This window comes from Nelumbo nucifera, chromosome 1 (genome assembly GCF_055504915.1).
Source record: "Nelumbo nucifera cultivar China Antique chromosome 1, China Antique-T2T, whole genome shotgun sequence".
NCBI classification, from domain to species: domain Eukaryota; kingdom Viridiplantae; phylum Streptophyta; class Magnoliopsida; order Proteales; family Nelumbonaceae; genus Nelumbo; species Nelumbo nucifera.
Window position 1 is genome coordinate 191,800,790 of NC_142649.1, and position 11,887 is coordinate 191,812,676.

At 35.9% G+C, this 11,887-nt stretch overlaps 1 protein-coding gene across 4 annotated transcripts; it reads right to left on the bottom strand.

Annotated features, from left to right (window-relative positions):
- Window positions 1–808: 808 nt before the first annotated feature.
- Window positions 809–6,035, bottom strand: LOC104611833 (glutathione S-transferase 2-like). 4 transcript variants are annotated; one of them, XR_016080838.1, is made up of 11 exons: window positions 5,853–6,030; window positions 5,564–5,669; window positions 5,286–5,342; window positions 5,031–5,116; window positions 4,850–4,921; window positions 3,404–3,457; window positions 3,219–3,294; window positions 2,648–2,709; window positions 1,375–1,434; window positions 1,008–1,163; window positions 809–861 (listed from the first exon to the last, which is right to left on the bottom strand). XR_016080838.1 is itself a non-coding variant. In XM_088895702.1 (11 exons), exons 1-10 carry the CDS (start codon window positions 5,871–5,873, stop codon window positions 1,062–1,064), a joined length of 696 nt encoding a protein of 231 aa, XP_088751828.1. In that variant the 5' UTR covers window positions 5,874–6,030; the 3' UTR covers window positions 809–861; window positions 1,013–1,061. The 4 variants fall into 4 exon arrangements, 2 of the variants coding, with proteins under 2 accessions (XP_088751828.1, XP_010277367.1); XM_088895702.1 differs by having other exon boundaries at window positions 1,013–1,163; XR_016080839.1 differs by lacking the exon at window positions 809–861 and adding an exon at window positions 2,158–2,296 and having other exon boundaries at window positions 1,082–1,163; window positions 5,853–6,035.
- Window positions 6,036–11,887: the final 5,852 nt, after the last annotated feature.

Genomic DNA, 11,887 nt, shown 5'->3' on the forward strand with positions numbered 1-11,887 from the left:
ATTTGAGGAGCAACTGTGGGGGGGGGGCCGGATGCGAACTCCACATCCCGACCTTGTATTGGGAACATCTCCCAATGATATACTATCATCTGGAGATGTTCCCAATATTAAGGTCGGGGTACTATCAGCGCCCCACGAGGGGGCACCCTACAACGTCCCTCAGTACGTCCTAGCCCTGTATTGTGGGGGGCTGACGTAAAATTGCACTCTTCCCATTCCCAAACTGAGCCTTGTAGCCAAAGAAAAAACAATGTTATCAATCACTATTTTACAATATTTGGGTACATGATCCAAGTTCCAACACCAATAGGTTTCTAAAACCAAAAAGACCAGGAAGGAAGGGCCATTGCTACGTACAATCTACTTGAAACTTAAAAGCTGAATTTGATTTAATTTGAAATTTTATTTCAAAAAATTGCACTAAAATTAGTTGCCCAAATCATAGATCCCTGTTACGTGCCAGCAGATGCAATTATGCAAAAACTGACACGAATCAACATCCATGTGATGGGAATGCTGGAACGTGTTGGCAGGAGATCCGGATTCAACCGGATAATCACATCGAAGAACGAAGATGGTAAAATAAGACAATCATTAAAGAGTTGCTTAAACAAAGAAACCAAGCTCTCCACCCATTCATTCCATCATTCTTCAATTTCCATCTACCAATTATTAAAGAGTTGCTTAATCATATGTTTTCTCAATTGTATGTTTACTCGGCTGACTGTATTAAGTTTTTAATTAGATTTTTGAGAATCAAAGAGATTGATTTTGAAGCATGATTCAACCTTCTAGATGATTCAAAAAGTGACATCATACCGCATCAGTTAGTTCTTATTTCATGAGATTAATATGAACAACCTGGATTGTTCAACACAATAAACAGTAATCAGCACTGAGATAAACTCCCTTCCCATGGGAAAAGCAAATTACTAACTAGGCCAAATAATGAAAGTAATGTTTTCACTAAGCCACTATGTTACTAATAATAAACCATATTATCATACATTACTTGATTACACTGGACGCCATGGATATGAAGAGAAAGCACTCAAGCATGCTCAATCTATACTAGCATCAGGTTGTCTTTCTGGCAAAGAAGCTTGGAATGCTGGGAGAACCTTATTTGCTTCATAGATCCTACATAGAGTTGGGAACTTGGACTGCACAAATACCAAACAAAATTAAAAAAAAAAAAAAAAAATTCTAATGAAGATTGAACACCAACCAATGGGAGCCAAAACATGCATATCAAGTAGCAACAAAACTACAGAAAATACATCAGAACAAGTTTGCTGACATTGCAGTAGATAATTTAATTCCAGCAATAAAGAAAAGTAGAACAGGATAACAGAAAGGAGAGAAGAGTTTCACCATATCAAACTTGAACCTCATAACAGCTACACTGATCTGTGGGGCCAAAAAGACATCAGCCTGCATATTAAAGAATCTCTGATTAGCACTAAGCTCAAGCCACCCATTAAGTATTCCGAGGAATGTTGCATGAAATTAATCATACCATATTGCTGTTCAGAATAAACTATTTGAGTACATAAAAAGAACTTTATTAATGACAAAACATTTAAGCTATGATTACAGATCTAATACCGAAGAATTTTTTTACTGCAAAGAGACTTCACTACTGAATCTTAAATTTTACATTATTTCTAACCAAAAATCATTTATAGAAGAAAATGAATGGACAGTCGAGGATGATCAAACATATGAAGCCAAGAATTTAAGTAGTATTTAGAAAGAAAATTTATGTCATTCCAAAAGAAGGCTGGGGAAGATTAAGAACATCAACAAAAATCATAATGGGGTGGAATTAGACAATGCATATAATTGATTGGGGTTTCTGTGATGATGGGAATCATTTAACATGGTGAGAAAGGTGGGGGAATCAGAGAAGAAGCATTAAGATTTCTACAGATATGAGGAGTTTGGAGATTTCATTTGTTTTTTATTGGGGAACATAAATAGAACCTTTCTTGGGAGGTTGATTTTTTTTATATGCATAACTTTGATTAGACTCCTCTGTTTCTTATTTACATCAGATGCTTTTTTGTAATTGTCATTCATGAAGGGGGGGAGGGGGGAGGGGGGAGGGGGAAGACAACATTAATAACTTATTTTTTTCAACTTAAAACTAAATACATGAAGGTGCTAGCTGGCTGAGCTGGTGATGTATCCTGTTCATTGTAATGGAGACCTGGATCAATCCCATCTTCCTCTGGGTTGATTGGTGTTTGGGGATGGGTTAAACCCCCACCCCGAGTTGTTTTAGCCCATTTGCCTAGCAAAATTGAACAGAAAAATTAAAACTAAATACATAGGAAGTAGATAACGGGGGGAAAAAAGAAGAAAAGGAAAAATTAAAATCTAGACCATTCTAATTACATTGAAGAGCTAGTGGCTAAAGCATAAAGTCAATTCAGCATGCCACAACTATTACTGACAGAGAAAGTAACATTCTAAATAGTGATTATTTACATAACAACCTTCACACCTTCAGAGTAAATCATTATTTGGAGCTCCCAAGTATAGAGAATAATCATAATGCAATGAACGAAAACATAAGCTATTACTCTACAAGTTTGAGTGGTTTCAATATGTATCATAAGAACATAAAGAAACAGAAAGAAACCATGCATATTTCATCCCCAGTAGCGTATCTGCCAGCAAAATCTTTCAACAACTTCTCAAGAGCTGTATACACATGCACAGACAATTTAGATTAGTACCAGTAGTAGAGTGATACATTATCATGAAGGCTAGATAAAACAACGTACCTGAAGAACAAACATCAATACAAACTTAAAATTAGAAGCAGAAAAAATGAAAATAAAAAATTGTAGTAGAAAACATACTGTTAACATCAAGTTACAATTAGAAAAACATATTGGTATCATTCACCAATTTATGATTCACTGTTGCATATATTCACTGTTGTTCTTTGATATTTAGTTTGTTCTGTTGTTTATTCACTGTTGCTTTTATTATTTATTATAGAAATAGATAAGAAAAGGGTGGCAGATAGATTTTTTTTTTTGCTTGATTGTATATAAACAAAAGAGACAACATAAGGAAGAATGTGCTTTAAACTAACATAGATATCAGATGAAACAGTTTGTTCAATAGAGAATTCATGCATGCGAAGTTCCAAATGTCAGTTGGTCATGAGCACAGTGGACAATATGGAGGATATAGGAACATACCAGCAAAACCTTTCCCTATATGATACTCAGCCCATGATTGGCGTTCTTCAGGACCAACTTTTTCCTCAATGTACTTCTATAGAAATGGAGATACAGATATTGAATTATAATAAATAACACTAGGCTGTCAGATAAATGCTTTTAAAAAGACCAAAATTTATATGCATTGAGGCAAGCAGAAATACCAGCACTGACAACATATGAAGAGGTTGCATGCTAGAGGTAACAATACTTGCAGCCTGCATTATAATATTCTTCTTTTAGCATATAGTGGCGACCACTGAGAACACTACAAGAAGGGCTGCTATATAGTCAGACCAGGCAACACCAAAATGAAGCTTGCAGGTTTTCCAAGAAGTGAATGTGCTATGTGTAACAATTCAATTAAGCTGTACTCTTTGCTCAAACTTTAATAAAAAGATTCCCAAATATTCTCATAAATTATAAGCTACCAAATTGAATGACCTTATTGGTGATTCCCCAATCTATGGGATTGAAATCTGAAGCCCATTTAGAGGATGTTTATTATAGATTTATCTATTGCCATTTGAGATTTGGACACTGCCATATTAGCAGTTCAGCACCACATTGGTATTTAGAACTCAATGGTAAGAAAAAAAAAGAAAAAGAAAACATGTTTGGTATGGCCTGTTTATGGTGGAAGCTGCAAAACAACACTACACCTCGGGTTATGTGAATAAGCCCTGTCTTTTTTTTTTTGGTATTTAGCAACACATTAATAAGTCTCAAAGGTAGGTGGTAATAGCAGGACTCGATTCTGCATATCTGCAGGGATTACCCAGCTAACGTACCAACTGAGCCACCCCTCAGTTGGAAAGCCCTGTCTGAGGATGCCAATTTTTTAGCTTCCTATAACATCCATGTGTTTCAGAAGCTATGTGACAGGCCGACATCATAGTAATGAGGTATACCAATCAATTTGTACTTTTGAAATGCCCCACCTTGATTTCAGGGGAAAACAATGCAAAAACTGCCTAGTCAGCAGTTTTTAAAACCAAACAGATTTATGGTTATAACAGAAACACAATGGTGAGGTGTTGTGCGGACATTTTGAAATTGATTGTTTGATTGGTATCATAGCTAAAGCATCCATATCATGTGTGGATCCAGAAAATTGCAGATTAATTGGTGTTTCTGTTTCCTTTTCTTTGGGAGGGAGGATCATTTGAAATTCCACATGGTGATCCATTAGTCCAACCAAACCTTACTTACAGCATCTACACTTTTGTGCATGTCAGGATAAATGTGGTATTTTGACACTGCATCTTGAAATGCACATGACAGATTATTCATTTGAAATTTGTCGGTGCAGGCCATATGTTAGGACTTCTGACAGTTGTGAAAATCTACTTATCAACATTGAAATACATGATTCACTATCAGAACTTGGCAGGGAAAACTCCTCTACTTAGAACAAACCTAGGCGTTCACCCCACTAAAAAGGAGTTCGGATCTGCTAACCACAACACATTGCTGGCCACGTTCACCCAGTTGCACATCAAGAACATTATATAGCCGATATTCTCAATGTGGGGCTGGGTGAACGTGACCAGCAATGTGTTGTGGTCAGCAGATCCGGACTCACTAAAGAGAACCACAATAGATCTTGCCTGGAGGTTGACTGCTCTGCATTTGGCATCAACTGGCAAAAGGGCGTTTTGAGGATACTTCTCTTCCAAATACTGTCCATGAACAAGAATAAGGCAGAAAATTTCAACATTAAACAAGCAGATTGGAAACATCATACTAGCATAGAAAAGGACAAAGTTAGCATCAATGTAGATTACCAACCAGTAAGATTGCAAAGGAGTCTGAAACCACAAGATCACCATCCACTAACACCGGAACAAAGTGAAGAGGGTTTAAACGCTCAAACTCTGTAATGTAAGCATGATATGTGTGAGGTCTTGGATCGACCAAGCGCATAATTCTGGTGCATTTGAGAACGTAAATATCCTTGTATAGATAACGGTTTGGATAAATCAATGAATAATACACGGAACACTTTAGACCGATTAGACTCTAAATAAAAAGCTTCGAATTCACCTGGACTAAACTGCTCTCCTTTTGAAAGGTTGACTGCTTTGTACTCATAGGGAAGTCCTACAAATCCGATGAAAGTGCGGAAGAAAAACAGAAAATTTTCCAGAAAGACTGATTAATTCATAACTAGGCAATGCTTTGCCACATCATCATTTTAACTCTAATCGCGTAAACAACGAAAATAAGAACATAAAAAATAATAAAATTAGTAGTTACGCAGGCCAGCTCTCTGAAATCAACAAATACAACTTGGCAAATTCTTAAGTGATGATCGAACTGACTTTTCAGGTTTAAGGCGAAGCGAACACGCCACGAGCACGAGCTCTGCCAGTAGGAATACAGCTGAAGTTTATCCGAGGACGAGGAAAAAAAACTGCCAGAGGTATCCTGAAAGAAGATGGAGAAAACTTATCTTAAGTAAATCTTATTTTATAAGATTTCTATTAAAAGGGGATTAAATTCATAACAAAATGGTTGCTCAATTTCGATGGAATTCAGAGTGGAAGTGCTAGAATCGTAAATTTTGCGACTAAACGAGCATGCAGTGGAAGATACGAAGAGGAAGTGTACCTGATGAGGTCTCGAGTCCATTGCACAGGAATTAGAGAAGATCGGGAGAAGCAAGACTGAAGCTCTCGGCAACGAAGTGGTGGCTTCGAGTCTCCCCACGACTTTCGATCTTCGAATATGATCGACTGAAATAAATTCGAGTCCGTAGCCAACTCAAAAAAATAATAATAAAAAAAAGGGGGTTTTATTGTTCGGCCCCCCCTCGTACTAGTAGAGTAGTAGATTAAGAGGGGCTGTAATTTCAGATTTTTCTGGAAACAAGTTTCAACCTCCTACCAATTCATGATTTAACACCGTATATCTGATATCTCACCGTCACCGTGAGACTGAGACCCACCATAAAAGTAACATCCACCATATATAAGATGTGCGATGTGAGATCATATTGATAGATGGTTAGAATATATTTTGTTGGTAGGTGATTTAAATTCAATTGAAATTGGGATTTGTCCCTTACAGTACCTTTTACACCGACCTCACAACCATATTCCACCTTGAATGTACGAAAGATGTTCCCAATGTATAGTCAAAACATGCTGTGAGGTCTGTATGAGACACTTTCTATGAGGAGCAGATTCGGATTCCCATGCGTACCAAATTAAATCATCCATGGTAGTGTAGTATGTCAAATTCGATCAATTGGGTTGGCATCCCATGCCCATATCAAATTAGATCAATGCTGGTGTTATACCATATCAAATCAAATTAGATCAAGAGTGTGGTATGGTGTGGGTGGCATCAAGCTAAATTTTGAAAGAGTACAAATACTAATATATACAAAATATTAGGTTTGATGTATTTATACTCCTTCCAAATTGAGGTAGTGGATGCATTTTCAATGTATAATGATTGTCTAAGCCAGGAAATAAAGATTAAATGAATCGAACCAATTAATATCTGACTCGAATCCATTAATAATTGGATTACATTTTTTTTAATTTAATCTAATTATATAACTCGATGACTTTCTAAGGAAGAGTTTCATGAAAAAATGGTTTATTATTGTTCTTAATGTATAGTTGTAGACTTGTAGTGTCTTCCCAGTGGGTAGGATTATTATGTGAATCTCTCTCTCTCTGTTTTTCAAGTCATGTGAATCTGTTCAAGGGGTCCAAAATCCAAACCACCACTGAAGGGCCATCATGCCAAGGCCCAGAAAAGTAAGCGTCAGTGCAATCCTTAGCACCTGCAGACTTGCAGAGAAAGACAGGTGCCATTTGAATAGTTAGGCAGTTAGAGACCCTGCATGGTGTTGGTACAGCGTTCGCATGGCGGGGTCACTGGTAGACCTGTTGATGGACCGAGCTTCAGGCCCAATTTTATATTTGTGTCGACCTATGAATAGGTCTATTCATTGGGATTTAAGGTTTAAAGTATCGATAGGATACGTATTTTGGCCGTATCATATCAGTATTTAGAAACAGCCGAAACACATTTTTTTTTGTTTTATTTTCAAATTTTGATTTTTTTAAAAGTTTAAAACATATTTTTTTATTATTAAAAAAAAGTTGGGGGTTTGAAACACCTAGAAACAGGCATTTTTTATCGTATCTTTTTCAAAAGATACAATATAATATGTTCAATACGGGACGTATCGTATCGATACTTTAAACTATGTTGGGATCTTTGTTCCGATTAGATATAATAATGATACTGGAAGAGTTTCCATTCATGTATGAGGGCCCAAGCCCAATTCAAGATAATGATAGTAATCTGAAACAAAGAAATATATGGAATCGACAGGTTTATTGTTGCCTTATAAGTTCATATTATTATTATCTAAAATCAAATACAAATGAAGATGTGGAATTTTTGTTTTTGATTAAAATATTCTTATTTTTTAATTTAGTGTCTCTAATTGTGAAAGTTCAAAGTGTAATTTAAAATTTTGAATTACTATTTTTTATCATATTTAATTTTCTCATTAAGTCTTGTATTTAAGATATTAACTCTTATTCTCTCTCATTAAATCTTATATTTTAGGTATTAGCTCTCATTCTCTCTCTCTCATTTAATTGTGAAGGTAAATAATGTAATTTGAACTACTACCTTTCATTTCATTTATTTTCCCTTTTTAAGTCTTATATTTAAGGTATTAACTCTCATTTAATCCTATATTTAAGGTCCACTACTTAGAAAATCAAACTAGATCGATTAGTAGGCCCATCAAGTTCAGTCATATCCTTGAAACTTGAATGTGTTAAAACCAATCAAAATCATCAACTCAAATGGTTCAACTAGAAAACTGGTGAACTAGTCTTGGTTTTTGAAAACTGGTCAATTTTTTGATTATTTTTTAAAATATAAATGCAAATGTCCAGATGGAATAACTTTTTTATTTCCAATAACTTTTCAAGATCTATCTTTGCATTTGGAGGCCATAACCTTGCCCTACTATTTTTGCCAAAAAAATCGCCTTTTTGGCCTCAAATCTTAATTGTTAATATAAAAAAGTTGTAACTAAAATAAAAAATATTTGTCATAGTAGAATATAATCATATAATTGAATATATGTATACACATAATAGTACATTAAATTACATTTTCTGTCCTCATTGTCAGAGATAGACCAAATTCAAAAAATAATGGTGTTTTAGTCAAGAAAAAAAAATCCATAAAACGCATTTATTTAGTGTACCTTAGAAATAAGATTTAATGAGAGGGAATGAAAGTTAATACTATGAATATAGGACTTAATAAGGATAACGGAATGAATTTAATAAGAGTAGTAATTAAAATTATGTTTTTATTCTCATAATAAAGAGGCACCAATTTCAAAATAGGGATGTTTTAGTCAAGAACTTCAAAAACTAAACCTCACTTTTTTGGGAGGAGCCTACTGCCCCGGAGAGTCGAGAATGGCCTACTTTTGTTTGCTTGAAAATTGAAATCAAGGTAGCCAGAAATTGAATGGATCTGCCCAACCAATTTCTCAGGTAATGGCAGGACTAAGCAAGTAAGCATTACATGACAACGATGATGTCATGATGGTAATTGTCATAATTCATGTATAGTTTATACATAGAATGCCCCATTCCCCATACCCATTCTTGTAAATATGGATACAATTCCCAAACCCAGAAATACGATAAGACCAATATAATTGAATGAGAGAGGGAGAGGGGGAAGCAATTGTGCAACCGATAGCCATGGTAGAGAAAATAGATGGAAGATAGTTTTGGGTGGATGCAGAGAGAAGACAATGGACAGCCATGGTAGAGAAAGTTTGGTTCATGGCCAGATTTGGAATCGCAATCCCTCAAAAACAGAATGGTCTATTCTTATAGTTTGTTTGATTCAAATAGGAATTGGATTCAACTGGAATGGGATTTCATTCACAAAAGAGGGGGGATGACCATTCCCCCAAGCGAGGAATAACATTCTATTAAGAATGAAAATAAGATTCCATTCTACTCAACCAAACAGTTGAAACTGAAATAGCCCATTCTGATTTTGATTCTAAACCTTTATTCCTACAAGCCAAACGGACCATAAGAGTTTTTATTTTGGTTAATGGTTAAGAAAAAGTTATCAAAGGCATCCATCTATGTCACCACTCACCGGTGGCGAGTCACCATCATTAGCAAAGAGACTTTGGAGAACAAGTCTCATAATGTCCGCGATAATAATAGGGAATGATACAATGCTTCCAAGGCTTTACCACCACAATAGTACACTCAATAAAACCACTACGGATCTCTTAAATAAGGTTTTGTATTAAATTGTACACTAACAACGATAATTCATCAAAATTCACTCACGGGAGGAGTGGGTTTGATTAACCAGGTTGATAGAATTCTCATTGATTAGTATGGTGCTTTAATAACAGAGCCTCAAGCTTAGGAGATCCGGACTCCTGTAAATCATAACAGAACAATACCATAAAAATGGAGAAAATTAGAACTTGTACGGTTGTACCATTGCTGGGTGACGAGGACTCCATCAAAGTAGTTCAATTTAAGTTTTCTTTTTGCATTTGTGTTTTTAATTCTAAAATATATTTTATTTAATAATTCTTTTGTTCGTTTAAGTGTTGGGCTCCATGAGTTTGGCAAGTTTCAATCATAATAAGAGAGAGAAAAAAAGAACAGGTAAAAATCCTTAAACCTCGCCTAAGGTAAATGTAAAAGACCCCCTCACCTTTCTAAGACACTAGACACTCCTGTTCACTGAGATGGCAAGAAAAACCCCACAAGTCAAGCATTTTTAGGGATTCAATTCAAACAATCAAAACCCTACAAGGTTTTCCTACCTTTCCCTACTTTTTCTTTCAAACCAAACACAATCTAAATGAAAAATGGGCATTCTTGGTTTTCCAGGTCAAGGAAAGCAACCCATTTTTGTTACAATAGTGTCATAGCCCTGAGTTGAAACCATGGTTTTTAAAATAGGACCGGAAAAACTGGAAATCGATCAGGTGACTGGTTTCATTTTTCCTCAAAACCAGATTTTTGCAAAAAATTATTGATTTGGTCAATAAACCACTAACCCGAGCGTTCGAACCATTCAATGGTTTTGACTGTTTTTTATTTTTTTAATTTTTTTTTGTCAGAACGAGCTGATTGTTTGATTCAAACGGTCGGACCGTTCAACCTAAGAACCAAACCCCTAACCGATTCAATCTCCAGGTAGGTTTTAAAAACCTTGACTGAAACAACTAAATCAAAGCCTTTGATTTATTTCCATGTCCCCACCTTGAATTAGATATAGTGACTTTTTGATGGGGCCCCTGGAATACATCTAAGGTCATGAAAAGTGAACTCTAAGGGGGAAGAGAGAACAGCCAAAAATTCAGTCCAATAAAGTATAAAAGTGATGCAATAAATGATAATGGGGCAAATATCAGCTTAACCTCCCTTGCCACATGGTCAATAAAACAAAATCCTTTGTTTAAACGCATGATAATTCAAAATTTTGAGAGTGGTATAACTTGGGGTTTGGGATCCTGTCTTCCCATCCTTCTCACTTGGGGAGTAACACATCTGTTCCATTACACAAGTTCTGTATTTCCAATGTGCAAGCAATCTCATTCCTCAAGGCTGTGTTTGGTTTGAAGGAAAAGTAAGGAAAGGAAGGGAAATGTAAGAAAACTTTTACAAATCTTGTATAGGTTTCCTATGTTTCCCTTCCTTTCCGTACCTTTTCCTTCAAACCAAACATAACCTGAGGGAAAACCCTTTCTCTACCGTCTGTATCTCCAATGATTTCGCCCTCCATTGGTTCAAAAACCCATTTTAAACACAGCATGCACTTACAAAGTACAATATAAAAATAGGAACACAAGATGCAGTTCCCCCTCCCTCTCTCGTTTTACCGCTGACTCTACGGTCTCCATCAACCTTTCACCAAAACCTGGAACCCTTCTCAGAATAGTGTTTCTCCTTCCTGGTTATGACATTAGTTTTGCCTTACAAGGTTTTTCTAATGGCCTAAAACTGGAAACCTGATCCATGGATAGAAAAGATGGATAGCAATAAATCCTACATTCCTACTTTCTTGGGTTAAATCTCAAAAATCTAATACAGGGAGATTGAATTGGTAGGAAGCAAAAAAAACAAATTTTTGTGAAGAATATATCTGGAACTACAAGGAGATTCAAAAATCTATGTAAATGTCACCCACTTTCTTTACTTTCAAATCTTCCGTTTTTCATAAGCATTAAAGTCGTTTAGGAAACAAAATGAAAAGGACAGATCAGACAGAGAGAGAGAGAGAGAGAGAGAGAGAATTGAGCTCATGAAGAGAAAAAACTGGTAGGAGGAATGGTTATGGTTGAGATAATGGGAGAGAGGAATTCAACCCGTATTGGCCAAGACATATCGTTCCGAGAGTTCTGCAATATGCCCCTACACACCAGTTCAGGGGGTGGAGGAGCCTTGAACCCTCCCCCCCCCCCCCAACTGGTTTTGAAAAAAAAAATTAAAAAAAAAAAGTAATAAAAAAATTATCGATATCGCCCAATACACCCCTACCTGCATATCAGACGTATCAATATTTTAAACCTTATGATTGTGAGAAAAAAAAATGGTGGGTTA